The sequence below is a fragment of the Strigops habroptila genome, chromosome 4, assembly GCF_004027225.2.
Source record: "Strigops habroptila isolate Jane chromosome 4, bStrHab1.2.pri, whole genome shotgun sequence".
Taxonomy (NCBI): domain Eukaryota; kingdom Metazoa; phylum Chordata; class Aves; order Psittaciformes; family Psittacidae; genus Strigops; species Strigops habroptila.
The window spans coordinates 77,345,278-77,373,251 of record NC_046358.1 but is presented as its reverse complement, the minus strand read 5'-3'; the positions used below and the strand labels follow the sequence as shown (position 1 = coordinate 77,373,251).

Here is a 27,974-nt window from a genome sequence, read left to right as displayed (position 1 = left end):
CGTCTTGAGTTGAGATGGACCCAGGGTGGTGCCAGGGAAGATGATGGTGCTTTAAGCTTTGAGGGTGACTTTGCTGGAAAATGGTGAGGGAACCAGAAATGAGTCAAGTGAGAAGGGCAAAGAGAGCAGAGGAGATAGAGAGGGAAAGGGGCTGAGGGGATGTGATTGAGAGGAGAGGGGGAAAAAATGAGCCTGTAGTGGAACAAGAGTCTGGAAGATGGAGAGGAAAGGAGAGTAAAAGGCAGGAGACAGAAATGGTGTATTTTGTTTGCTGATCAATAGGAGTGCCACGCTTTTTGTGTGTGCAGGTTTAAGGTGGAAATGGTCCCATGTAGTCTCTGCTGGCTCAGAATTCAGGAGCCCAAGATTTCCATTTTCACTGTGTTGATCTTATACTCTTAAATCTCTGTATGTGTTTTTGGAGGTAGGAAACTGCCCGGAGTTAGGTATGTGAGCAGAGTAAGAGTTTGGAATTGGTCTAGGAATTAGGTGTTTAATGGGTATGTTTTCAAGCGCTCAGAGATCTGTGTATGTCAGTTGACCCCTCATCCTTTTTTTTTCTTTTATTTGTGAAAATGGGGCTTTGGATTCAGTGAAAACCCCTAAACTGGAAGATGGATTTGACAGCACCGGATTCTGCATTTAGATATATGCATTGGAAACGGGAACAAATCAATTTATTGTATTCTGTACTCATGGCCTGAAAGTGTTTCAAAAATAGATCTAGGTTTTTAGCTGAGACCTTTCCCTCTTGCCACTTCTTCATGGGCACAGGACACTGGTGTAATGCAGAATGCAGTTTGCTCCTTTCTTAACTCCCCACCTAGTCACCAAGGGGAAACTGCTTCTATGGTCTTCTTTGGCTTACTAGCAAACATCTGAACCCCATGGCTTAATAATCCATCCTTTACTTTTTGCCTATAGGTTTTCCCTTTGGCAGCTCTGACACACCTTGTTGTCCTGGAAACTCAGGACGGGATGTTAAAGCTGCAAGTTTAAGCCCTTCCTCTTGGGATACTGTTGATTTTTCTCACTTCCTGTTTTTTTTACAGTGGCAACTTGCGGGCAGAAAAGTTCTTACTAAAGTGAGTCTAATTATATTAGCCTGAATGTGTGGTTGCTTCTTGTTATTTCATGAGGAGCATTTGCATCCTGGTCCTTGCAGCAATGGGCTGGGAACGAGCGTGTATGTTGGAGCTGCCTGTTATGGAATATTCTACAGAAACCCCAAAGATAAATGGATAAATGGTGCGCACTCTGTGAGACTGAATTGCAATCAGGATGTGGCTCCTCTTCCCAAAGGGTTGGATTAAACAGAAACAGAGCTGCTTTAACCAGAGCCAAAGTTTATTTGAGGAAAATTATTGTGGCTCAGTAGCAATTTCCTTACTAAAGGTCATCTGTATGTTATTAACTCACTATTACGTTTACCCGTTGTAGAACATCCTTAATGCTTTTCTTCCCGATTTCCTTTTCACCCTGCCTTCTCCTTGTTTTGTGCATTTTCTTCTCAAACACAAGTATATCCAAATGCTACCTATGATTGTGTAGACCTGCATTTAGGCATGAAAAAGCTATTTGTGTTCCAGGTACTGATTATATGTCAAAGCACATGATTTGGACTACCTTTAATGGGCTGCAGAGTTGTGCAAATATTGTATGCCACTTTTAGCATAGGGTTTGGTTTTGATTATTAACAGACTTTAATGTGGATAAGTTGTGTGACTGAACTAGTGAGATTGTCATGGATTCTGCTGTGAACTTTGTGGGTTTGGAGAAGAATTTCCATTTCAGATCTGTTTTATATTTGGGGACACACACACACACACACACACACACAAATTTTTCTGCAGTTTTACTGCTTTTTGCAGAATATATTTATTGCTCTGCTCCAGTCATTGGTTACTAAAGCAAATGATTCAATATATTTCATTTATACCCAACTAAGCCATGCTTGTAGAAAGGGTGAATCAGGAGCAAAAGTCACACAATATTCCCCTTTGTTTTGCTCATTTCATGCTGATACTTTCCTTGTGATCTGCTGCTATTTTCTTTTGAGTACTCTGTCTCATGGATTAGCCAAGGCTTATTTTGCACGATGCAGTACACGTCATGTACTGCTGTGTGATTTCATCTCCATTGGCAGCCGCTCCCCTCTGAACATGCAGTTGGAGACTTTATCTCTTCTTGTTACCGCTTGCTCTTGCTCTTCTTTCAGTCAAGGCTGGGAGGTGCTCACTGCTTTTGTGAGCCACTGTGGCTGTGACACAATGAGGGTTTTAACCAGAATATATATTAACTATAATATATATAGTATATATAATATATGTTGCTTTCACATATTTTTTCTTTATACTTTATATATATATAATTTTATATATATCTATATAAATAAACTGAATTAGGAATTGCACATGGACTTCTTTATGATGCCAGTTTTCAGTAGAGTCTTCTCAAAGATGTTACAACTCTCGTCAAAACTCCCTTTGTTATTTAGATCCTTCCAACTTCCCTGCTCCTCCCAAGGCCCCAGGGCAGTAAAATTACTGTCTGGTAAGAATCACCTCTTGCTTATAGAAATGGATAAAAAGCAGCCAGTTACTTAACACCGCACCCCCAACTATCCCCCCTTGTCAATAAATAGCTCTTAATGAATATATTTATAGGATTGAGTTTTGAAACCTTAGTGGCATACCTGCAAAGCAGTATTTTACTAAGAGAGGTTTGTCGTAGGTTTGAGATGTCTGAGTATGGTGGTTTCCCGTGCTGGTTCATTCCTAGTGAAACCTGCACTTCCACAAAGTGTACCTGTCAGTTTACAGCAATAAACTGCTTTTTGGGTTTTGTGGTTTGTGTTTTTTTCTTTCTTTTTTTCTTAAAGATGATAGTTTTGATCAAGATCTGCCCATATGGCCTGTGTCGTGCTCTAATACTGATACAACTCTGTTTGAAAGACAGGCAGAAAGATAAAGAATCTGTTTTTCACATAGGTCTGAAGTCAGTTGCTCAGCCTTTTGCTTGTCAGATAGATCAGGAGATACCCCACAGCATCCAGGGTTGTGCACCTGAGATTAGACACAATACCATGATGCATTTTTATTCTGTATACCCCTTTTACTGGGTTGAATCACGCAAAGATCTCTTCTTATAACAGGATAAGCAGCCAAAATGAGGACAAAGATGGAGACTCGGATAATACAATCAGTGAGCTGCCTCCCACTCTTCGGGATGTTTCCCCTGACAGAAGACGATCATCTTCAGATGCATCACGGTCCACTTACAGCCTCACGAGGCGGATTTCAAGTAAGGTCGTCCTTCCAACATTAATGTAATTCTTGTGGGGAAGAAAATCAAACTGTAGTGTTTGTTCTTTCATCTTTTAGACAGGGAATCAAGTCAAGTTGAAGGCACATTGATTAAAATCTCATCCTGTTCTGTGGGAACAGAGTGGAAGGGGCTAGCTGTGTTTTTCTTGCTGGAGCATATGCATGGTAATTGCATGTGAAAATGGACAGAGAAGGAAAGTTGTAGGTAGGCTTGGACTTCAGCGTAATTAAGGGTCCTAATAATTTTGGTGAAAAGTCCCACTTGGAAGCCTGCTGTGCAGGGCATTGCACAGACACCGTAGCTATATCTAAAGAAGCACAAGTTGACTTGCACCTGTAATGCCTTCAGTTGAGTTTCTAACAATTGCATTTTTGCATTTCTCTTCTTTAGGTTTAGAGTCGAGGAGGCCAAGTTCTCCGTTAATTGACATTAAACCTATTGAGTTTGGAATAATAGGAGCTAAGAAAGAAATAGTTCAGCCAACTATCCTGCGAAAAACCTACACCCCAGATGACTATTTTAGAAAATTTGAACCAAGACTGTACTCTCTTGACTCGAATAGTGATGATATAGACTCCTTGACAGATGAGGAGATCTTGTCGAAGTATCAGCTGGGCATGCTGCATTTTAGCACGCAGTACGACCTGTTGCATAACTATCTAATAGTGCGAGTCATTGAGGCTAAAGATCTGCCTCCTCCAATTTCTTATGACGGTTCAAGGCAAGACATGGCTCACTCCAACCCCTACGTGAAGATCTGCCTTCTTCCTGATCAGAAGAACTCCAAGCAGACTGGAGTGAAGCGTAAAACGCAGAACCCGGTGTTTGAAGAGAGGTACACATTTGAAATCCCCTTTTTAGAAGCCCAAAGAAGAACTCTGCTTTTAACCGTAGTGGATTTTGACAAATTCTCACGCCATTGTGTTATTGGCAAAGTGTCAATGCCCTTGAGCGATGTAGACCTTGTGAAAGGCGGACACTGGTGGAAAGCCCTTGTGCCTAGTTCTCAGGTAACAGAATTTATTGGACTATTGACACAAATTTTCTTGCTGTTTTTTTGTGTGGTTCCTTTGCTTGTTGGCAAGTGATGTGCTTTCTAATTAGTCATTGCCATCTTGTTAATACAGCATCTGCTGGGTTGTAATAATGTGGGCCTATAACTGGTCTTATAACTAATACTATGAGGTAGAGGAGGTGGCTTTCATATTGAGAAGAGGTGGCATGACAAAAGATCCTATGTCAGCTTTAATGACAACAACTCAAGACTGCTTTGGAAGTCTGCACCTTTTAGACAATCTTCCTTGTCACTGCAGTGACCTGCATTCATTCCCAGACACTGCAGTGACACTGTCCCATCTGGGTCACTCCTGTGGTGGTTAACGTGCCTGCGCTTTGGGGACATGCCAGTTCATTAATGATCTGATTTGATGGAGTGAAGTCTGAATCTCCACAGACTTCTGGCATAATGCATGAGCAAAAGATTGCAAAGTAGTGGTAGATTTCTTGTCATCATGTCCCTGAAGGAAATAAACTTGCCATAGATTTTGTTTGATGTACATGGCACATTGCGTGCATGGAAGTTTGAGTGTGTGTCTTGGACTAGATTCAACTTGCCGATGGGATGGGAAGAGAAGATGCAGAGAGTCTGCATGCTTCCATATCTGTTCTCAGGAAAGGGCCCTGATCAGTGCCACCTCCTTGCCAGCCAGGAAAAGAGTTGTTCAATGGGAAGGTCTGAGCTTTGCAACCAGGAATGGCAGGCAGCTGCCAGATTTGCTACTAGCAGTATTGCCTGTATAGGTAGAGGCACAGGACCCCATAGAAAGCCAAGCTAAGGGCATGGCATGAGCAGTATCTCAAATTGGTATGAGAGGGTTGTGTCTTCCTATTCCTTGCCAGCTCTGGGATTGCAATTTCTAAGTTTCAGAGCCTTTGCTGAAAAAAAAACCCTCTGTGAACTTGGATGGTTCACATTTTCTTTGATTTTTATGTGTTCACAGAATGATGGCATAGCCAGAGATATTAGACAAGATGAACAGTAAATCATTGACTTCACTGCTGATGTACAGTGTGGGTCTGAGAGTCTGATTTGGAGTGGAAACTTGTGATGAGACACTTGTAGAAGTAAGATCCACTGAGCAGTGTTTATACATGGAGCCAGCCAGGTCTCTGATTCTGCTTTGCTCCTTCTCTGTGTGCAGAGGGGCTGAGAGCGCTTTTACCTCTTGCTCAGACCTTCTGCAGTGTATAAGGGGGAAGAAGATCAAGACCCCTGTTAACTGCAGGAGAACCACCTAGATTCACCGTATCAGAATTAGGAGCATTGTGGGATTAGCCTGAACAATGTTCAGGCAAAAAGGAAAAGTTTTGAATGTTATGCACAAGTCAAAATCGTGGGGTCCCTGAGCATAGCTTTAGGTAGGACATGTCTTTATGTCATTTGGGATCTGCTTTGCTCAGTAGAGTGGCAGTGGAGGGTGACGGCACGGCTGTATTACAAAGCTGTTCATAAGGGGAATGAACAAGGACAGATACTCCTGGGCTGCCCTTGCTGCCTGAACCTTTCCCCCAAATGTTCATTTAAAAATGCCTGCATCAATTTCTATATATATATGTATTGTTTTTTTTGTATTAGCCGTTCATCATGGGCTCTGTGTTGTGTATCTGAGGACAGAGCTCTCCTCTTTGCATCCCGTTATCCTCCCGTGATGCACACCATGCGGCCTTGCTCCCCCCTGCTCCCCCTGCTTTTGCATGATAAATACTTCTCTGTATTATGTATCTCTCTGTTAGTAACATGGATTCATTCCACAGCTAATACAGACCTTGATTAGACAAGATCATCTCTGCCTGTGTGTGCCAAGCTCGGAGCCAGCCCTTCCTCTCTCCCTCTCCAAAGTTTCATTGAAAGCTGCTGCTGTTTTCAGCAGTGCTGTCTGCTTCACCAGGATTCAAGATAAATTATTTATGCAGAAATTGGCATTTCTGTTATTTATAAAAGGAAGGAGAAAAAGATAAAACTCAGTTTGAATGGGCAGGCCTAACCTTACATGACTTTTGCATTTATCTGCTTGCCATTGTATGGCAAAACCTAATTTAAGCAAAAAGGTCCTCTGCACCTTAGTTAGTACAGTGCCTTGATTTGTTCTTTTCATAGTTCCTTGTTCTTTTTACCCTGGCTGGGAGACTGCAACTGCAAAGGGAACAACAATACTTTTACTCCATTGGAAAGGATGTTTGGTATCATCTTCCCATGTTTTCTCAGTGATAAGATTTTAAAAGTTAAATGAATAAGAAATATTTTATCTTAGTTGGTTAAAGTTAAATTAATTGATCGAAGGGTTAAAATAAAGTCTGGAAGAAGTAAAACAATAAAGCTTAGAACTTTGAAAAAACCTGCATTTTAATGTCTTTCAATAACAGTGATGCTCATGCTAGAAATTTGTGAGGTGTTTTTGATTGCGGGTTGGAAGATTCTGCCTGCAGAATGGTAGATTTGACATACTGACAATTTTTTATACTTCTTACTTTTTGCTTGATTAGTTGAGGGACAGACAGCCTTTATTAGTTTCTTGCTGGATTGAACCAGAGTCTGTTGAAGTGTGCTTTGTACTCTGAGCTCTGGGTAGACAGGGACAAAAAAAGTCTATGTGCAATAGCATTTTATTTTGCAGAAGGTGTCCTCAGACTCTGGAGAGCCACACAAAGCCAATGTGCTGCAGTTCTGATCATTAGTTGATGAAAATTTGCCAGGCTGGGTTAGCTGCCCCGGGCTCTGACATGGAGCAGCAGCTGGCAGCAGCACCCCCCCCAGTGATAAGGATCGTGTTGGAGACAATCCTGAAGCAGGTGCTTGGAAAACCGGTAACAGGAGGGAGAGAAAAAGAGACGTGGTATGTAAAGATGAAAGACACAAAATATGTGGGTTTTTTTACTGGCATTTATAGACAGAAACATCACGAGCTGGAGAGAGGGAGAAAAGTTAATCCAGATGGCAGGAGCTATGGAGAAGGTTTTCTCTGTATACAGGTGGGAGTGGGATGGGGCAAGGTTTATGGAAGAGCAGAGAAAGTGGCCTAAATGATATCACCCAGGATGAACATCTGTTTGCACTTGCTGTATCCAGCTGGAAGCCATTGCCGTAGCATGTGCTGATAAAGTCAGGTGCTGAGTCCTTGTCCCACCATCACGCTGAGCCCCATCAAGACTGGAGCTGGGTCACAGCCTCAGCACAGGATTGTGCCAGCACGAGTGAGCCCTGCTGAAAAAGATGGGAGAAGCTAGCAATCTTTGGTGCTGCAGTGTTGGCAGGGCTGAGTGGATTTCTCCTAGTCTGAGGCATGGTCCAGCTTCTGCAGCCAGCAACTCCATTGACTCCACTAAGAGCTGGACCAGGATAAGATGAATCAGAGGAAGATGCTTAGAGGGCTGGAGGACCTCTCCTATGAAGAAGAAAGGCTGAGAGAGTTGGGGTTGTTCAGCCTGGATAAGTAAGGCACCAGGGAGATCTTAGAGCAGCTTCCAATGCCTAAAGGGGTTGTCAGAGAACCTGAATATGGGTGAGCATTGTGCTGTCCTCTCAGCCTTGCGGAATCAGTGCAATAAACCACTCGATGTAAGCTTCAGGCAAAAGACTGCACCTGTACAGAAGTGCTTTTTAGTTTGGGTCATGCATTGAGCACATGGGGGATTGAGTCCAAAGTGGAGGCACAGGAGAGCTGCCATCCAGTGTATCATCAGATCCAGCAACTAAGCAGAAGGACTTACTCCTTGTAGAAAATGTCAGTGCAGGTATTGCCAAATCCTTTATCCTTGGTAGTTCTGGGAGGCTTTTTCTTGCAGGGTAATTAGTGTGTTTCCAAAGCACAGTAGGAGCAGCTCATGGAGTAGCTCTTGAGTCCAGTCCCCACAGGAACACTCTGCGCTCCTTAAATATCCCCTTATGTATGTGGCTTTGCTTAATTACCATGAATGAAGTTGGCAGGCCTTGCTGTAGCTGGGCGCAGATTCACATATTTCATCGTTAAGATCGATTCTGAAATACGTGTTTAGGACCCCGAGTTTTATTGACATATGATTCATTTCTCTTTTGGCAGATTTGAGTGGGCAGGAATAAATGCTGTAGACCAGCAGTAATGAGAGCTTGGAGATCATTCCAGAAAAGAAAAAACAATTGCCTGGTCATGGTGGGAAAACAGCGTAAAAATTCCTTCTCCTCTCAAATTAAGCCATTTTTGTAGTAGAGGGATTATATATTGGACTTCCTTTTTTAACTTTGTACCATAAGTGCACTAGAATGAGCTGTCTGCTTTTCATATTCAAAGTGGTATGTGCTCCACAAATGGAGTGGCTTTGCTATGGCAGCTCTCTGCAATATTAGATTCCCAACTCAGGATGAGCCTACAAGAAGTACTGCACTGTCCTTACCATGCCTTGGTTGGGAAGGAAAAGGGGGAAATGAGTTTGAAATTCAGGTAATGACTCACTTTGGTGCATTCCTCTTGGGTGCTATGTTAGTTCTGCCATGCAACCAGGTGGTTATGGTGTGGGGTTGGGGGCCTCCAGCTGTGTGTGTACCAGGTTTGTTCTTGGCACCCTTGTTCCTTGGCTTATCCATTGCAGCCCTGAGAATGAGCCATTCTTGGGGAACGTGGATGATGCCCCGTGTTTGGTAGCATGGCGTGTTATTGGAAATAATGCCAGCACTCATCTCTCATACAGGCATAAAGCATTGGACATGCAGAGATTTGGTTCAGCGAATTGACACAACAGTTGACTTAAGGCTATGTGTGTCAGGGTGCAATGGGGGTGCATGTTCGTGACAGTTAAATATGGGAAATGAAATACGAAAGTGACTGTTGTCAGGGGTTTTTTTCCTTTTTTTCCTTTTATTCCTTTTTTTTTTTTTAATTTTTCTTTTTTCTTTTTTTACCTGCCCCAAAGCTTAGTGGCTGCTTAATTAAAGGAATGGTGCATACTCACTGATGATGAATGTGGATTGCTTACTTAGGGCTATGCTCACTCATTAACAGGATGTTAAAGTCAACCTGGCAGTTTGCCTGTGTCAGGCAGGAGAGATGTCCTGGGCAAAGCCTGGCTGGAGGTGGGATGCCACCACACTGCAGGTCACTGGAGTTGAGAGAACCATGATGGGATGTGCATCACAGATGGACACTTGTCTGTCATGATGACAATTTTAGCTCTTAACCTGTGGTTTGTCATCGTATTTTGGTTTATGACATTCTACCATCTTTCACCATGTGTTTGTGTCCTTTTCCTCCCTTTCCTTTTCCAGTGCTCCAGCACAAAGAAATGCTTCTTGATTTTTTTCTCTTTAGTCTTATGTGTCTCTTGTGCTTCCAGCTGTTGTCTCAGTCACCTCATCCCTTCCCCTCTGTGCTGTTCACTCGTTGCCCTTTCTGTGTAAGACTGGGATACTGTGGGGTGTATTTTGCTGAGTAGGAACCCAGAGGTGGGGGTCATGGGCAGGACCTCTCCATAGGAAATCTTCCCAAATGTTTTTGCACAGGAGAGGCTTTCTCATGGCTGTCCAAATTGATGCAAAGCCAGTTAGATGTTAGAAGGGATTTTGTGACTCTTCTCATCATACATCTAGCCAGCTTCTGTTACGTAGGTAACACAGTTCTTAGCCATTGGTAAGTACATATTTGTTTTCAGGTTCTGGTCCTTAATAGCTCAGCCTTCCTGAAATGATTGCTATATGTTGCAGGATGCTGTAGAAAGCCTGTTGGAGCAAACTGTTATAAACATCAGTTTTCTAATGTGCCTGGAGGTACCATCACGGATAACCTTGAGGAGGAAAATCAATCTGAAACTTCATTAGGAGCATTGCATAGATGTCTGTGCTGATGTAATGTGCTCTGGTTCCCGTTGGGAACAGAATTTAGCTGCAGAATTGTACTGATGTTGTAGCAATGCACAGCCAACAGTCTGGGGGGGCTGTGAACTGCCCTGGTCCAAACAAGATGTGCAAATGGCCCTAATTATAAACTCCTCTTCCCTTGAGGTGGCCTATTTGTGTTTCAGAGATGACAAAAAAGAAAAATAGATTTCTTGTGGGTGTCTGCTTCCACCCAATCAGTAACCGCAGAAGGTTCTGGATCACAGGCGAGCCCGAGGCTGCACATCCAAAAGTCTGGCTCTGTAACGCAGCTGCGGAGAGGAACAGCCAGGAGTGAAATGTAAATCAGAGCTTCAGGAGAGTTTTGGATGTCCCAGACTTCGTGTCACTCCGGCACCTCATCAAACAGGAAATTGCTTTTCCAGGGTCATCTGGGATCTCAGCACAAATCAGCACATCATCGGCATAATAATGGCAACTAAAATGATGCCTTTGCACCGCGGTGCCTGAGGGGCACCTCTGCACGCTGTGTTCTATGAACAAAATATTCAAAGCAAAGCCAACAGCATTTTAGTTTCCTGATGAAAAGACCTAGGAAAAGTAAAATTCAGGCACTTCCTTTCCCTATAGTGAACAAGGTGCTGATGACACCTCTTGTGCATGAACTTGCATCTCTCTTCTCAGCTCAGCCTCTGCGTGAGTCTGAGGCTGGGGATGCTGCAGTGTGTGACAAAACAGGAGCCATGCTTCTATGCTTCCGGTCCCCCAGCAAGATGTGTCTTAACACTGATAAAGACACCTCTGAACAAGATGATGGGCATGGGGGTCCATGGTTATGGCAACACAGTGTTTCCAAGGTGCAGGTGAGCTGAAGAGGCACTCTGGTGAGCTCCTATGGCCCCACGAGCCACCCAAGACCTCTATGGCCACTCATCCCTCCCTGAGCTGAGTCTCCTGCCTGACCCATAGAGTCCTGTTTCTCCATCTCACAGTGGATCCCGCTGTGTCCCCCAGTTATCTGTGTTTTGCCTGCTGAGCCAGTGAGTCCATTAAGCCGCAGCCCTGTCTGCATTTCCATCTTCATCTCTGACACACACTGTGCCACCAGCTTGTCTTATGAGCAAGAATGTCACATCAGCACAGGTATGCCGTGGCATGAGCTTGTCGGGAAAAGAATGAAGCTCTGAAACCTAAGGAGGCCTTGTATCTTGGGCTTCTTGGAGCAACCCTTTAATTCCTTGCTAATGATGGCAGGTTACCGAAGAACAGGAGAAAGCTAGTGAGTGTGGTGCAGTGGAGGCAGTGCTGGTCTGACATGCTGGGGAGGAACATGTGGTGGCTGCTGGCCACCGATTCATTTTCTTGAGTGCCTGATGTCCCCTCAGGCACTGTGGCAGGATTAGAAGCATGTTTCCTAGATCCTTGCAGCTAAGCTAGAAATAATGCATTTATAAGATCAGAGGCAGTTCAGTGCTTGAGTTGAGTGCCTTGAAAAGGCTGAGTCACTTGTACAGGGAGGTGAGCTATCTGGGGATATGGGTTTCCTTCTGAAAACACCTTTTGTTATTGCTGCAAACACTGCTGGTGCTCAGCCTACAACAGGGCTGCTGCTTTCTGCACACTCTGGCTGGCTTTGAGCACACTCATCCAGCCATGGCCTCTGTGGGTTGGATGTTCCTTGCCTTAAAATAGTTAACAGAAATCTGGGCATGCTTGAAAAGCATAAAGGGGTGGAAGGTGCTACTGAGATTTAGGAAATTAGGCCTGATCTGAGACTCATTAAAGCTGCTGGTAGGCTGTCTTCTGACTTCAGTGTATCACACAGAATACAGCATTTTATATCTCCCCTTACTCAAATTTAAGCCCAGATAGTCAGAAAGATTTCTAGAGGTGCCAAGATCTCTGTTAGGTTAGGTCCTATGGAAAATCAGGGATTTAACTTGAGCTTTACCGATGGAAGGCTTTTGAGTTAGGTAGCAGTGTGACAGTTATGTTATAGTGGCTCCTTCAATAACCTCTGCAGGGGTTATGGGACACAGCGCTGCGGAGGGTTCCGGTGCAGGTCATGCTTGGTTCTCCTGCTTGGGGTTAGATGCCTGGTTCCCCTGGTTGTGCTTCAGTGGGTGTTACATACCCAGTCTGATTTTGTCAGTGCATAAATATTGTCAGGAGCATAAACGTTAAATGTGTTGGAAGTGTGGAGATCTGCCTTCCCTTGCTGAGTTTCACCACTCCTCTCTGACCCAGGGAAGTCCCTTAGTTCCTGCAGGTCTTGGATAAGATCAACAGGCTCCAACAGTGGGTGAATCTAGAAGTAATTACCCCAAATCTTAATGTGGATTTGCAGCACTCTAAGCTTGAGGTGACTTGAAAGGTCCTACAACCCTGCCCAGTGCCAGCCTGCCTCCTGCGTGTGCCAGAAGTTTGGTATTTGCAGCAGGAGTTGTTTGATTGTCTCCTCTCAGCAGCTAATAACATCACTAATTAGTTTCCTAATTTGTGCTGTCCAAAAGTACCTGAATTTCTAGGAATTAAAGACTGCATGGAACCCAACACAGCAGTTGATGCAAGTGGAAGTAGGACTGGATATGTTGTTGATATGTTACAAAGAATGAATTTGAGGGGTACCTCAGCTGGATCCTGTTGTGGGCACTGTGATGCTTCATTACTGACCTGGTAATAGATTTTGAAGTTGCCAACTGTTCTTGATGATAAATGTGTCTTCAGGCTCTTCCATCCACAGACCCAAGACCACAGAGGAGTGGTTTTGGGGAAAATCAAACCAAAGGTGGTAGTTTGAATTAGATAGATGATGTTTAAATCACCTTGGATGTCAGGCTTTCTTAGATCCTAATGGTGTGCAACTGTTGGGCACAGTGGTGGATGTAGGTATGGCTTGACCTTGCAGTAGTCATGAGCTTTGTGTGCATATCAGGTCAGGTTTGTGTCGGGGAATGGCTTTCTGATGGAATGAACTTATCATATATTGAACAGCACTGTGATATGGGAGATGGCAAAGGTGGACAGAAGAGGGGTGCCTTCTCAGTGGAGCAGAAGTACTGTAGCAACAGAAGAAAATGGACATAGTGAATGTGAGTGTGTGTGCTGTGTAGTTGTATACTGCCACATCATAAGATGCTGCGACAAAAGGAGTTTGGGGTAAGAAATCAGATACTTTTCCTCATGGGTGAGAGGGGCTGTGGGGAAGGTCAGGCAGGAGGTGGGTCAGCTTGGTGTGGATGCTGCCAGGCTGGCTCTGGGGATGGCTCCTGGGGCAGTGGAACATGCGAGGAGGGCCTAGGTGTTTGCCTTAGGATCTGTGATGTGGATCCACGCTTTTCACCCAGAGTCTGAGTCAGGATGCTGCTGTACTTGCAGCCTTCGTCCTGCTCCCCACATGGTGCTTCCTTGTCCTTTGCTCATTAAATGTGTGGGGTTAAACACAGGGGGGTTGCTTTGCCAGCTCCTGAAACGCAGTGACCTTTGATATGAAATTGGGCAGCCTATTGCCATATTTTCTATGAAAGCCAAAAAAAAGGATATTGAATTAAATTGAATTGCATTACGCAGCATCAGGGGTGCAGGACTTCCTCAGCCTGCCGGTGCTCCTGCATGCCACGCACGTCCTGCTGCCTTCCCTGGGAGCAGTCAACAGGAACAGGAGAGCAGACAAAGTGCCTCAGGGAAAACTTTTAATACCATTATCTGACGTCAGTTTTAGTGCTTGGCTGGTTAGGTGAGGAGCAGAGCGGTCTGTGGGCAGTGGGACCCATCCCGTGCTGCTGGCCAGCAGGCAAGAGGTGCTGTTCTTCTCCTGCCTGAGGGATGAGGCTTTTCCTGGAGTGTCTCCTCGGGTTTGGTCCAAGCCCTCTGGTTCATCTGTGCTCAGTGGAGATAGATTGTACTTTTCTCTTTGCAGCTGAGTAGCTGTAAACTGGCTGGGTTTCCTGCCAGCCATAGCCTCAGTTTCCCCAGAACTGTTGGTAACTTTGCCAGGGATGGGTACCTTGTGTGCTGGCCCATCTGCTGATGAACCTGGCTCTTTGGGTCAATTCAGGCTGTGACTGTGTCTCAAAGCTTTTTTCTTTATTGTCTACATAGTCTTTTAGTCTTTGGTTTCTGTAATCTAATATTTGGAGCATCAGTAAAGATATTTAAGCCTTTTGTTATGATTGCAATACCACTGCAGCTCCTTTTCCATTTGGAAATGGGCTGTGACCATCTGACCTAGGCTTGGTTTTGAACTGTTTGGCTATTTGGAATGAAGAACCAGCTCTGCACTCTGACATGGACCTGAGACAAGGCAGATGGATTGATGCACTGCCTGGGCTGGCTGGTGTGTTTTCAGTCTCCAGAGTTGTTTCATTGTCTGGATTTTGCATCTGAGAGTAACAGCATCTGAGAGCCAGGTCGTGCTAGGGGAGGAGAGGTTATTTTAAGCTGTCATGTCTGAGAAGCACTGATGTCAGTTCTCCAGCTCTTTTTTTTTCTTTTTGATTAGTAGTTTTAAGTATCATTAAGTAAAGGGAAAAGAAATACTGGCTGAGCAGCTATATCGATGTGAGGCTATGGCCGTGGTACAGCCTGATGAACAGCAAGGGCACAGTTAAGCTGTGCCATGGTCTGGATAGAATGGGCTGGATGCCAAGGGGATGTCTCCTCTGAATTGCCTCCTTGTGACCTGAGGATGCATTAATCATCTTGTGCCTGAACTTCCCAAGTGACTGGTGTGGTCCTTGGGGGCTGGTAAGGAAAAAGGACGTCTTCTCCAAGACGACGAACGACTGACCTTATATTCATTCCTCCTTATAGGTCCTCTTTGCACGACTGCTGAAAAGCTGGTGAAGGATCAGCAATTAAAGAACAATCTTCACCTAGGGATAGTATTCTTTCTTGTTTCTGCTCAGCATGAGGTACCACCAGATGGTTGTTGGTTGCAGTTTAGAGCATAACTGAAATTTGTTTTTCAGGCACTTAGATAAACAGGATTTATTTAATTTTTCTTCCTGCTTCTCCCTTCCCCTCCAAGCTCTGTTCTGAATTTCCACATTCCCTTTTTCCTGCAGAATGAAGTGGAGCTGGGAGAGCTGCTGTTGTCACTAAACTACCTACCCAGTGCAGGAAGACTGAATGTGGACATCATTAGAGCAAAACAGCTTCTTCAGACAGACATGAGCCAAGGTTCAGGTAAAGGGCAGTGCATTTCTCACATTACTCATGGACAGATTATATGTGCTTTTACAGCAGATATGTGGTGAGGCTGCAGTTTGTGGGGGACCCAGGGGGATTTAGAAGTTCAGTTCCTATTAATATAAGGCTCCGGATATTAATTTTGTATGTATAGCCAACAATAACAAAATATTTGGAAGCCTGGCATAAAATGGAGGGTGTGAATACCTTTGCCATGTTTAAAGTTAAAATCTCTGAACCAGGGTGAGGTGAGGAACCAGGAGCTCTAAATTACCCCTGTGTTGTGTCCTGTAAGGCAGCCCATTTGTGGCTGTGCTGTGCTTTGCAGATGCTGTGTGCTGCTTGAGTATTAATGTTGCAGTGGTTTCATTTACAATATCTAGCTGCTCTGTGGATGCTGTGAGGTTTTTCCAGTGCCCGTGCATTGCTCCCTACTGTTTCTGAGCATGCTGGCTGGTAACTGCTTCATGCATATGTCCTCAGGTGTTTTTCCCATATTCCCTGCCCCAGCTGCTGCTGCTGCTGCTGGAACATTGGCATTTTCCAAAGTGAACAGTCTGCTTGGCCTCTATCAAGGCTGCCATTAAGTGTGGTTTTGGCAGGGAGCGGTTTTAATCCACCTGCCTGACTTTTGTCTCAACTGCAAATCCCTGGGAGCGGCGCAGTGGTACAAGTCCCAGTCATTTCCAAGTGCTGTTTTCCAGCACAGTTCATCCCTGTGGTGCCCAGACTTCACAGACCGGGGTACTGACTCACAATGCGCATAAAGCAGAGCTTGTGCTTTGTGTTTTTTGCCAGATCCCTTTGTGAAAATTCAGCTTGTTCATGGATTAAAACTAACAAAAACCAAGAAGACCTCCTGCATGCGGGGGACAATAGATCCCTTCTACAACGAGTCCTTCAGCTTCAAGGTTCCACAGGAAGAGCTGGAGAACGCCAGCCTAGTGTTCACAGGTAAATGCAGTGGTGTTACTGACTTGACATGGTCCTGGTTACCTCCGAGATCAACGAAGAAGCAGTTGTGGGTGTTCAGATGAGCCTGTGCAGGATGGTGTCTGCCCCAGTAGCCACCCTGCAAGAGGTGACCGTCAGTGTGGTCTTCAGGGAAACTTAATTAGCACTCGGTCCTCTGCAGAAGGTGGTCCCAGCATTGCCACCTGATGGCTCGAGTTGGCTGGGAGCACGCCTTGTCATCCTGTGCTTGGTTGGTGCCATTGGGAACGCTTTTGTACAGAGGAGGAGGAGGCACTAATTGCACTTCTCAGTGACAACCAGCTTGGCATAAAGTGAAAAATTGGAAGAATGAGAGGGAAGTATTGAGCGATCCCAGATCCCAGACACGGGGCAAAGATAACTGCTGATACTTGACATAATTTGCTGGTGAGGTGATGCAGCTATAGGTGTTTGACACTGGCATCACCTGTTCTGTAAGCAGGTTTGTTCATGCCTTTGTTTAAAGGACTGGGACTTGGTGTCAAGCCCTGTATGGCACAACTGAGATAGACCAAGAGACAGACCATGCAGGCTGTGGGCCAGGAGGAGTCCTAGAGCTAACCTCATTCGAAAGCTTTGTCAGCACTGGAGATGTTTGGCTGGGATAGGAATTCTTATTTTTATACAATTTCTGAATCTCCTATTTTTGTTCTCTGGGCATGAACACAGCAGAAGTTGGCAACTGGTGTGCTGCTCGGAGCAGGAGTAGCAGAGCACAGCGATGAGTCTCCGGCTGTGCTCTCGCCTGCAGGCTGGGCAGCAGTGCTGGGGCTGAACTGAGGCCATGGACCCACCATGGCCAATGGCCTTGTTTGCTGTTCAATGGCACGGAGCTCATGGGCAGGGCTGTAGAGACCCATAGGAAGCGGTGGGTTTCCCTCCTATGCCATGACTTCACCCAGGCTGTGTGTGCTGTGGAGCTCAGGCACTCTCAGGAGCAAGGTTAGACCCTCTTGTCCTCTGGAAGAACAGAGGGGTTGGGCGGTGAAACCCAGCTTTTCTGCCACACTGGGTTCCCATGCTTCACAAACACGTTTTTTGGCAACTTACCACCCATTACTCACCATCTTTTGAGGAAGAGAGAGGAATCTGCATCTGAAGGAACATATTTTGAAGTGTTTTTTCATTTTATTTCTTACGTGGCAGATACAGGTGTCAAAGCTGGTACGAGGAACTTAATTCTAACCAATTAGTTTGTTTCCAAACATGTTATAACAAAAGAGATGCTGATGAGCAATTTAAATTTTGCCCTTCGTGCTCAAAAATTTTCTCAACAAAAAGTCTATAATTAATCACTGCTTTGCATGCACATCACCCTGCCTGTACTTTGCATGTGCTATGATGAATTTGTTCTTGGAAGCTTCCATCTAGGTGATCTTGTGACAAGCATGAAATATGCTTTTCTTTGTTTTCCCCTTTTCCTGATAGAAGAAGAAAAGGCAAAGAGAGCAGTTCTGTGTAGGCAGAAGGGTGAGGGGAATACGCTGCTCCTCGCCCTGGCTGATGAAGTTTAGCATTAATGAGTGGATGCCTGATTATTTTTTTCTGTGCAGGTAGATGTATTCTCAAACAAGTCAATGGGTAGTTAACTGATTTATAATCACACATAATGCAGTCGGATTTCAGTGGTGTTCCTTTTAAGTGGTGCTTCACTTTCTAAGTGACATGTTGCTCTCTTTGAATGTTGCAATAAATAATCCCAGGCCAGAAATGTCACCAGTGCTTCAAAGCTGGGAAGCAGCATGCAGAGCTTTCCGGAGGAGCAGCAGTGCCAGGTTCTCATAGCTGCTGTCAGATTGAAGGGTGATGAGTGGCTTGGGCATAGCTCTGCTGCAGGCATCATTGGGCTTGCTGCTTTTGCTACGGTTGGAACTCTGGTTTTTGAGATACATGGTTTGTGCAGCCAATATATAGCTGGAACCAGAGGTGTTGGTCATGCTGTTGTGTGTGTACAGTCTTCTTCTGGTTCAATGTCTGCACTGCCTCTCCTTGTTAAAGAAGCCAAGAACCTGCCTTGTTGCAAGGGCCTTTTTGAATCAGGACTCCTGCACACGCATCTGTGGTGTCATGGGAGTGAGGTGGTTCAGGGGACATGGTGGTGGTGAAGATGCTGAGCCACATTTAGTGCTCACTTAAGTGACGGAGATGCTCTGGATGTTGGTGGAAGCCCATACCCTAACGGGGAGTTAAGCACCAGTTTCTTTTTGTGTGCATCTATGAGGTTTTAATAAAGTGAGTATCAACATGCAGCTTGGCTGAAGTTCTGGCATGGAGATGGTGGTATTCCCCATATAGCTGCTGTCTTGGCATGTTAGGGTACTGCACAGCATAAAAGCTTGTAGAGGGCTTTGGGATCTTCTGTTAAAAGACAATAAAGAGCAAATGGTTGCCAGCATGGAGAAGCTGTACCTCACAACGGGAGGATCTTTTTATTATTTTGCATCTCCAGAAAGCAGGAGAATAAGCCATGTTTTTCTTGTCTAGGTTTTTGTTTTCACTTGGGGGTTGGTGTTTTTTTTGGCTGCAGTGATGGTTCTTTCTGTTGTGTATTTTGTGGGAGTTGTTTTTTATTTCTTATGTTTTTTCAATCCACAGCTCTAGTCCATTAGGTCAGTTAATTAAATTTGCTGTTGAGTCAAAGTGCAATTGAAAAGGAAAATAATCCTGCTTGAATGGTGGGTGACGATGCTTTGAATGAAGAGTGAGCTGTAAAAGCAGTCGTGGGAGCCAGAAGTCAGCATATCTTCAATAATTTAAAGGAACCTTTTTTGTGGCTTCATATTTTGGACCCAGTGTGCAGCTGTCTTTACATTGGCTTGGCTTCACTGGAAATCAGTAGAGTCATGCCAGTCCCTATCAGTTGAGGCTCCTGGCTCCCTCTGTGTGGCTGATACCACACTGCAAAGTAAGGCACTATCTATCTGGACAAAGTAAGAGTAATTTTTTTCCCCCTGTATGTTTTTCTCCTGTGTATCCTGAATCAAACAGTCTGGGTTTAGTGCACTGTAGTAAGAATTTATGCACAGTTTTGCTGCAACTTTAGCAAGGGCTGTGTGGCAAACACTGTGGATGGATGGTTTTCCATAAAGCACTGTTCTGCTTTCCTGGTGGTGCTCTGGAGAGCTGGACTTTGGACTGAAGTGCAGCTGGGCTAGGAGACAGGCAGTGGGTGCCTCCAGGATGAGGTGCACAGGGTGAGCTCTGCATTAGCGAAGATCTGGAGGGGTTTGGACTGGTTCTTATCTCTTTCCTCCTCCTCAGGCATACTAGGATTCAACACTGTAAATTACTGGTATTTACAGACCAAAATGCTTCTCACTCCACATTGGTGCAGGACACCTTGTGCAAGCTTGCTTTCTGCCTTCCCCTCTGTTCCTACCTCAGATGCTTACTGGAACTGTCACTAACTCACATGTCCCTGTGTAGTGCCTAAAATGAGGTGGGATGAGCTCAGCTGGAGATGTCCTTTCCAGGAGGAGCCACCCAGGGTCAGGATCTCTGCTGCAAGTATCACAATCACAGCTTCTCACCAAAAGAGGCTAAAACCAGGAAAGCAACTGATAATCATGACAAGTCTAATGTCCCAACAGAAAAAATTATGATGAGTGAAGCAACAGCTAGTGGGGAAGATACTTGTTTTAGATTTACTCCATCAAACATGTTGTCTAGGTAATGAGCACCTGTATACATCCTGTAACAGAAATGCACTTTTTTGCGTGGTTCTTTTTTCCACTTTTGGGGTTTTTTTTGGGAACTTGATGCACATCCTCCATGTGTCTTCTGCTTGAGTGGAAGTAAGTCATGAGTTCACCTCTTGCAGAGAAATGGGGTGTGCTTTAAAAGATGGTATGTTCTCCTGACCACATATACCTGTGGTATATATATACCTGTCCCATGGTAAGGGGAAGGTGGAGTTTGGCTCTGGCAGCAGGGCTGTCAGCTGCTGCCTGAGGTCATTTCCAAGCAGAGAAGAGGATATTTAAGGTGCAACTGCAGTTTCTGACCTCGGGAGGGTTTGGGGCTGAGTGCGCTCTCCCTGCTGATGGATTTTGCGCAGGCTGTCCTCTAAATCCCAGCCTAACATTTGGAAAACATGGGCTCTGCAGCAGGAGGTGAGACAACACCTGAAATCTGAGCACTGCGGTATTTTTTTAGTGATTATAATGTTGTTAATAATAATCGTTGGTAATGCTGTTTGCGTTGCAGTAAAGCCCAGATGGTCCAATAAAAACCACCAGCGCTCCAGGGCAAGCAGCATCTTGGTGGCTCGTTAACATCTTTTGATCACTTACTGTAAAAAATACAACCTTCAGTGCTCACAGTTAGGGAATATGTATCTCCCTGAGGTCCTGTGGTGACTCTGTGTGTGTGTCTCTCCATCTAAATAAGCTCTTGTACACGTTTGCATGACAGGATCTTTAGGGCTTGCAAAGAAAGCAGGGTCCCCAAAACTGGAAGAATAATTTTCGTGCTCTGGGTTCTGGTCTGTGCAAATCCAGGGGGAAAAACTGCTTTGCTGTCTGAACTGGCTGAGAGTATAGCAGGATCTGGGACAAGCATCAGGGCTGATGGTGTCTGATGGAGACCAGTGGTGGGGCTTGTCCCACTGCACTGATCCCCTGTGAAAGACCATCCAGCAGGACAGGATGCTCTGCCAGGGGAGAGAAGTGGGCTCAGACAGGGTTTGCTTGTTGATGAAGAGATTGGCCTCAATACATGTGTGATAGCTGGCAAGATCTTCATCATAAAGTACTGGCTGAGGATGCAGCCCACAGGCACGCTCTTTTGAACCATTTCTGGGATTAGATATGATTATCTTCACTTTTCACTATGTTTTAAAAATGGACTGTGTCTGTTTTCTATAAAGATTTAGGACCAATTTTTAAATTTAATTTCTTTTTAAAGTATTTTAGTTCCTGAGGTAGCATTGAGCAGTGACTCTTTGCACACCTATACCTGTGGTTTCAATGGCTACTGCAGAGGGGCACTGACAATACCATCAAGATTTCTGTGCACAAAGTGCTGTAACAGCGTGTGTCTTCAGACCCCCAGATCCCTTTGATGCTTTATTCCAGGGCTCTAATTAACTTCCAGTTAATGGGCAGTACTTGATTAAAATAACAGATTGCTCCTCAATAGCAATATACCTGGTTCCTCTGTTGGCTCATTTTCTCTTTCCTTTGGCCTTTGAGAAAATTTAAGGACCATTTAATCAGGTTGGAATTTTTAAAGGGGAAAAAAGTCACTGTTGGTGGTGTGTGTTGCTAATGGTGCAGTTCTGGGTGGTTTGGTTTGCTTTCATTGAAGTATTTTATTTTTGAAGAAATACTGCCTGTTTGAGCATATTCATTGCTTTTGTGGCATTATGGCTTGAGAGGAGAGGAATTAGGTCTTCCTTGAAATCCTGACTTCTTGTTGGAGGTGAATGTTTTGGGATGTTTCTGTATCTGGAAAAAATGGTCACTAATGGCACAGGCAGCCCCTGGTGAGCACAGCTCTGGCCCACTGTCACCCTTCAGTCCTGGGGATGCTGGAGATGCTCTGATACAGACCAGTTTGGTTTTGTATGTTGTCTAATGAACATTAGTTGGATGTTCAATAGAAAGTGTTTTGGGGTGCTCTTGATCCACATGACAGTTTCTGAGTCAGTCAGAGGTGGTGGAGATGGTGGGGAGGAGAACAGCAGAAAAGGCTGTTTGGACATGGGCCAAAGCTGATCATCAGCTGCAGACCTCACTTTCCAAGTGAGCCCAGGTTAGGAGGAGGGGAAAACTGCTGCGCCAGAGGCTTACAGCTCACAGGCAGACACTTACTCATTGCAGCTGAAATAAAACTAACTAGGATTCATTCTGGGTGAGTCCTAAAGTTGGGTCTCCAGGTGGCTTAGGTCCTGTTGAGGAGAAGATGGCTGAAGATTCTCCAACCTTAAAACTATTCCTTTTTTCCCCACCAGCTCTGCTGGTCAAACTGTGGTGTAGATGCTGGAGACAAGGTGATGCTTTTGGTGTTTGCCTGCACTGCACAAGATTTGTAAAAGTCCCATGGATGGAATGCAGAGATAGCAAGGCTTTTCAATGGTATCTTTTTAATTAACAGGCCATTTTCGAAATGTCCCAATTAGCTGAGCAGGTTGAAGGCTGATAATGTTTTTTTCCTCAGGCTTCTCCAGAAATACACCTGAATTTTGGTTTGGCTGGCTGTGTGAAAGCATGACCTTCAGATGCTAGCGTCATCTTTAGGTGCCTTGTTTGCATGGATGGAAACCAGGATGTGTTTAGAGTCATTACACATTTACATTTTGATTTGCTGCTTCAGATAGGTGCTCATCTCTCCTTTCTCCTATTGCTTTTCCTTTCCCATAAAAAAGTATTCCGGTATTTTGTCTTTTGCAGACAAATATGGGGGTGGGGGGGAATCTTCTCTAATATATGAGGCAAGTGATTAGGTTTTTTTCCCTATGCTGGAATGCAGGAGGAAGAAGTGGTTTCTGTTTTGAAATGCTATCATATTGAGCACCGTAACATCTCTCAGATGGATAGATAATTAGGCAACTTGCTGCTAGAAAATTGTTTCTTATTGTCTATTAGACGTGTGTTTCTGAAGTATTGGACTGTCTGTATATTCCACATATCTGGAGCTCAGAAGCAGAATCTAATTTGTGCCTAAACCTGTGTAATCCTATCTTAGCCAAAGGGAAAAAAAAAGAAAAAACCATTGATGTCAGCACTGGATTTTCTGGGGATTTATACCTGTTTAATTTAGATCAGAATTTGGCCTTTGTGTCTGGCGTTATAAAATACTTCATGTATTTATGTACCAGATACCATATGCTCTGTGGTCAGGTCTGGGGAGAGCAGAGTGCTCCCAGCCAGCGTCCTGTGGCCACATGAGGTGACCTGGCAGGCCGTGTGAGGACATCTCCTGCTCTTGGGGTGGTGGGAGAGGAGCATGGGGAGATGTGCTTGCAGTGGGAAACCTTGGCCTCCTGGAGACCACCCCGCCTGGAGGAGCCTCTGTGCAGCAGGAATGATGCATGGGCTTCAGAATCCTTCTCCATTGCTCTCCATCCTCCGGGTCCCCACCTGTGGCTTCCTCGTCTCCATGATAGGTGCTGTTTGTCAGCCTGGAGCAGAGGGCAGCAGAGCAGGCAGCGAGGGTCAGTTGGAGGTGCTGAGTGAGGTCCTGCAGCCCCAATCATGGTTCTGGGTCAGTCAGCGAAGATGCTCCAGGGATGGTTTTGGCTTTCTTTGCAGACTTGCTGCTTTAACAAGGAGGAGTGAAACACTATTAATCCTGGTGAGAGCAAGATGCTGACGCTTCCTGAGCTCATCTGTTGCTTGCTTAGAAGGCAAAATTAGATTCTTCAAGTGGACAGACTTAGTTAATAACCTCATTGCAGACAATGGCAGAAGCTACTTGTCCTGGAGCTTTCTGGAATGCTTGGGAATCTTTTTCTCCTAAAAAAAGTAGCAAACCCTCCTCTGTCCAGGCTGATCGTCAGCGCTTGCTCATTTTGCCAAGCCCATTAATTTAAGCAGTGTCATGCCTGTCTCGACCTCAGCGTTTCATCTTGTTTGGCTCATGCCATGGTGAAAGAAATTGTTCAAACGTCTCACAAGGCCATAATCTTTCTGTGTATCAAATTAAAAATGTCAGTGGCAGGAGCCGCTCTGGGCGGCAGAGCAGTGTCTGGAGATGAAATGCCTGTGCCTGGCTCCATGGCTGTTGGAGGAGACACATGAACGTGCTGGCAGAGGCTGCCAGTCCCGTGCAGCCACCCGTGCCCTTGTTTACAGGTGCTGTACAGCACTGGTGCTGGAGCCTGTTCCTGTGAAGTGTATAAATATGCATGAAGCCATTCATGTGCTTTGTTGGATCTGGGGCTCATAGTGCAGAGAATTAAGATGCAATTAAAAAAAGAAAAAAAAAAAAGGAGGAATTGGAGGTGGAAAAAGCCAGCTGTAGATGCTGCTTTTCAATATCCTCCGGGCTGTTGCAATAGATGCATCCAGTCTGTTATTCCAGCATCTCCTGATGAGATAATTTCAAGGACCCCTGTGTGTCCTTGAGACCTCTGTGAGACACACTTGTGCGTCTCCCCTGCTCCCTGGGTTCCTGCTCTCTCCTATGGGACTTTTCTCTCCCTGTCTGACACCAGACCACAATTAGCCAAATGCTTGGCTCTGCGGGCACCACCGGGTGCATCCACATGGTCCCCTTCCCAGGCTGCCCCAGACAGAGCACAGGGGCTGCACTCGCAGGATGCTGAGGAGGAAAGTGGTTTTCCAAAGGGAGTTTCCTTGGTGTGGTAGTGTTCCCTCATGTGGAGCAGCAGCTGAATGCTGGAGCTGTGGTGGGTCCGTGCATGGCCAGGATTTGGCCATGTGCTCAAGAGGTACCAATTCCCTGTGGAGTTGGGCAAGCGCAGGCGTTGCAGAGAGCAGCCTCATGGAGGAGATGCTGGGAAGTGAGTTTTACATGCACATCAGAGCCTGATGGAGATTAAATTGATAAATATGAAACCACTGCATCTTCTTGTCCTTTTCTCTCTTCTCTACTAAATATTACAGGCCACATTCAAGAAGCCAGGGGCAGAATTTGGTCTGTACCTGTGACCTTCGCAGTGTGCATCATTAGTCCTGCTGCTGCCTGCTCCTAGCAGCAGCCTCCTTGTGCTAAACAGCTTTTTAATATTGATGTCAAGCAGTTCAGAAGTAGTTTTCAGACCTGCTTAACCTCATAGCTCAGACCCACTAGCTGGTAGCAGAGCTCAGTGACCAGCATGGAAAAGCCTGGACGGTGGTTTCTGCCTGCAAAGGATGGGGGAGGAAGCGTTGCCTGTGTGAGTGGTGCAAGAATGTGAAACAGGGCACTTCTTGAGACCCTGCCAAGCCGTGAGGCTAAAGTGGGGAAGTGCTGATGGGTCAGTGCCAACAGGATTGTGGTTCCTGACAGAGAGACCCGATGGTCTGCTGAGACCTGTGTCCCCAGGGAGACACTGCTGCTCAATTGCCTGTGTACAGCCTTGGGCATGCCTTTGCTTACTTTTCCCTTTTCCCCTTGTTTGGCTGCACTCCAAGGATGTATCTGGGCACAGTGTGAAGTGTGGCTGCTGGAGCAGGATGCTGGTGGCTAAAGGTTTCTGGGTGTGGGTTTTGTAGCTTGCAGCAGGCATGGCTGCAGGGTTAGGTGCGCCTGTGCTGCACAGCCCTCGCAGTAAGAATATCTACCGTGTAGGTGTTCATTCAGTTCCTAGCTTGGTGGGCCAAGGGTACCAGAGGAAACTTCTACAGGCTGTGGCAACAGCGATTGTAGGTGTATGATGGTGGGTAGGATTGTTTTAATGACTTCCATGCCTGATGGTTGACCCAGACACTCAATATCTCCTCTAGACCAGCTATAAAAATTGAGATGGATTTTTGCTCTATAGTGTTTAGAATGAATAGCTTTATCCCGTAGAGGAGAAGAAGAGAGCAGAGCCCTCTAATTCCTTCGAGGTTTCTTCCACTGGGATGCTGGTTCCTGTGGTTGTGCCTGCAGCAGTGGGCTGGCTCTGTAATTGCACCGCTTGGCATGTTGTGCTCCAACATCGTGTGTCAGAAGGGTGCACATGAGCTGCAGTGAGGGATGCTCTATTGTTTAATGTCTTTTAAAATATGCTGGATGCAACCAAATTGCATTTAAAAAAAAGAAAAAGTAGAAAACTTTGGGGGCAATTTGTTAGAAAGTGGGTGGTGGTGTGCTGTAAATAAGCTAATGGCAAACTGGGTGTATAACCCAGTGTATAAACCAAGGTGTATAAACCCAGTATAAACTGGGTGAAGATGTTCTGCATGATGCCTAGACTGAGTAAGAAGGCAGATATAAAACAGAGGCACGTTCCTGTTTGTTATTTTCTTCTCTCAGAGTTAAATGGTTTTAATTGTGTTGCAGATAACTGATGTAGGTGACTGAAGAAGAGCTAAATTCTTGGTGCAGGAGCTCCCACCCACTCCAGCGCACGGAGATTTCTCTGTCTGGAGATTTTCCTCCCGGAGAGGCAGCAGTGGAGGGGAGGCTGCAGCAGGGGCTCTGGCAGCTGCAGGCAGCAGCAGAGGCACGGTGCGGCTGTACTCCGCGGTGCAGCGTGAACGTAACTGCTGAGTAACTGCTGGGCATGTCTGGCAGAGGGTTTTTTCAGGAAATGCAGATGCTGTGTGGCCCCAGCTGGGCAAGGTGCTGCTGCTAAAGCTTGTCCCGCCATCAGATAATGGTACTGTTAGCTTTGAAGTTAGCTTAAGGAAAAGAAATATTCTGAATTAAGTGCTTTTGCTTAGTCATTTCAAGGCAGCTAATAGGTTCAATCAAAAGATGAATCTGAACTGCCAGTTTAAATTTTACTATTTCATATAACTCATAAATCACAAATACTGTGCAGCCATGCTCTTTACAAGTACTTGTTTGCAAGTCTTAGTGTAGAGGCAAAGGGGAAGGTAAAGGGCATTTTGGCTGGATCTGGTGCCAGGGCTAATACCATCCAGGCAACCTCATGGGTCAGGGGCAAGTGACGGGTTATGTAGTGACATGTGAAACCGGTGAAAAGCAATTCCATGTGAGGTTGGTAGGGGACAAGGGGAAGCTCAGGCTGGAGTCGCCCCTGGAGCCAAATGTTGGAGCTCCAAGTCCCACCACATCTCCTGGCAGTCCCTGCTGCTGGTGTGGTGCAGCTCTGGGCTGTGCACTGCCTGGTACCCACTGTGCCGGGCTGCTCAGCCCTGAGGGAGCAGGGCAGGCAATGGGGCTGTGACCCAGCCACCTCTCCTGCACAGAAGCCCCACAGGAGCATGGGTCCCTACCCCAGAGAAAGGGTTAATGTAGCACCCAGACCCTCATCAATCTGATATGGATCATGCAGAACTGCATCAATAAGTATATAATGTGAAAATGGTTTATTTACATTACATTACTTGTCCTCAAAATTCAACCCTTTTAATGAATGTGTAAATGAACCCAATTTTCTTGTGTTTCAGCATTTCTATTATAAAGAGATTTAATTTTTTTTTAAAAAGAAGTCTATCTGTTTCCAAATGCATCCCTCAGTAAAGAGCAGCTGCAGAAGGAATTGGTTTGACCTCTGCTTGCTTAATTGCTTTTTGTTCTGTATTAGCCTAGAAATGGATGTTGCTATTGTGTAAATTACTGTGATGGTAGAAAAAGAGCTCATGACATCAGGTGTGTAGTTTCTGTCAGGAAAATAGGTTTCTTAAATGGAAAGCAGTGTCTCTCTGTCCATAATCAGAGCCCAGGTCAGTCTGAAACCCCAAATGATAATTACCTCATTTTCTGCTTCTGAGCAGCTCCATGAAGTTACTGGGGGCTTTGTGGCTAAGGGAAGATTTAATCTGAAATCTGCTCTGAGCTCCTGTCAGATTCTGGAAGGAGAGGCTCAGACATCAGGGAATACAGCTCTGTCTACTTGTACCATAACCTGGGCTCAGAGTGTGCTGCAGCACCAAGCTGCTGTCCCATGGCTGGACCACAGGGGCTTCACCTCTGCCTGCTGCGGCAGAAGCTGAAAGGAAAGAGCAGGAGCTTTTTCCCTCCTGAGGCTGAAGGTGTGAGC

General features: G+C 45.4%; 1 protein-coding gene across 1 annotated transcript in view; it reads left to right on the top strand.

The window, feature by feature from the left end:
• The window catches only part of SYT17 (synaptotagmin 17), a 39,435-nt gene that overhangs the window by 7,047 nt on the left and 4,414 nt on the right, over window positions 1–27,974 (top strand). The window contains exons 4-7 of the mRNA XM_030484815.2: window positions 3,155–3,303; window positions 3,718–4,337; window positions 15,256–15,376; window positions 16,178–16,333. Of these exons, the coding sequence (XP_030340675.1) occupies window positions 3,155–3,303; window positions 3,718–4,337; window positions 15,256–15,376; window positions 16,178–16,333 (1,046 nt within the window). The remainder of the gene's footprint in view (window positions 1–3,154; window positions 3,304–3,717; window positions 4,338–15,255; window positions 15,377–16,177; window positions 16,334–27,974) is intronic.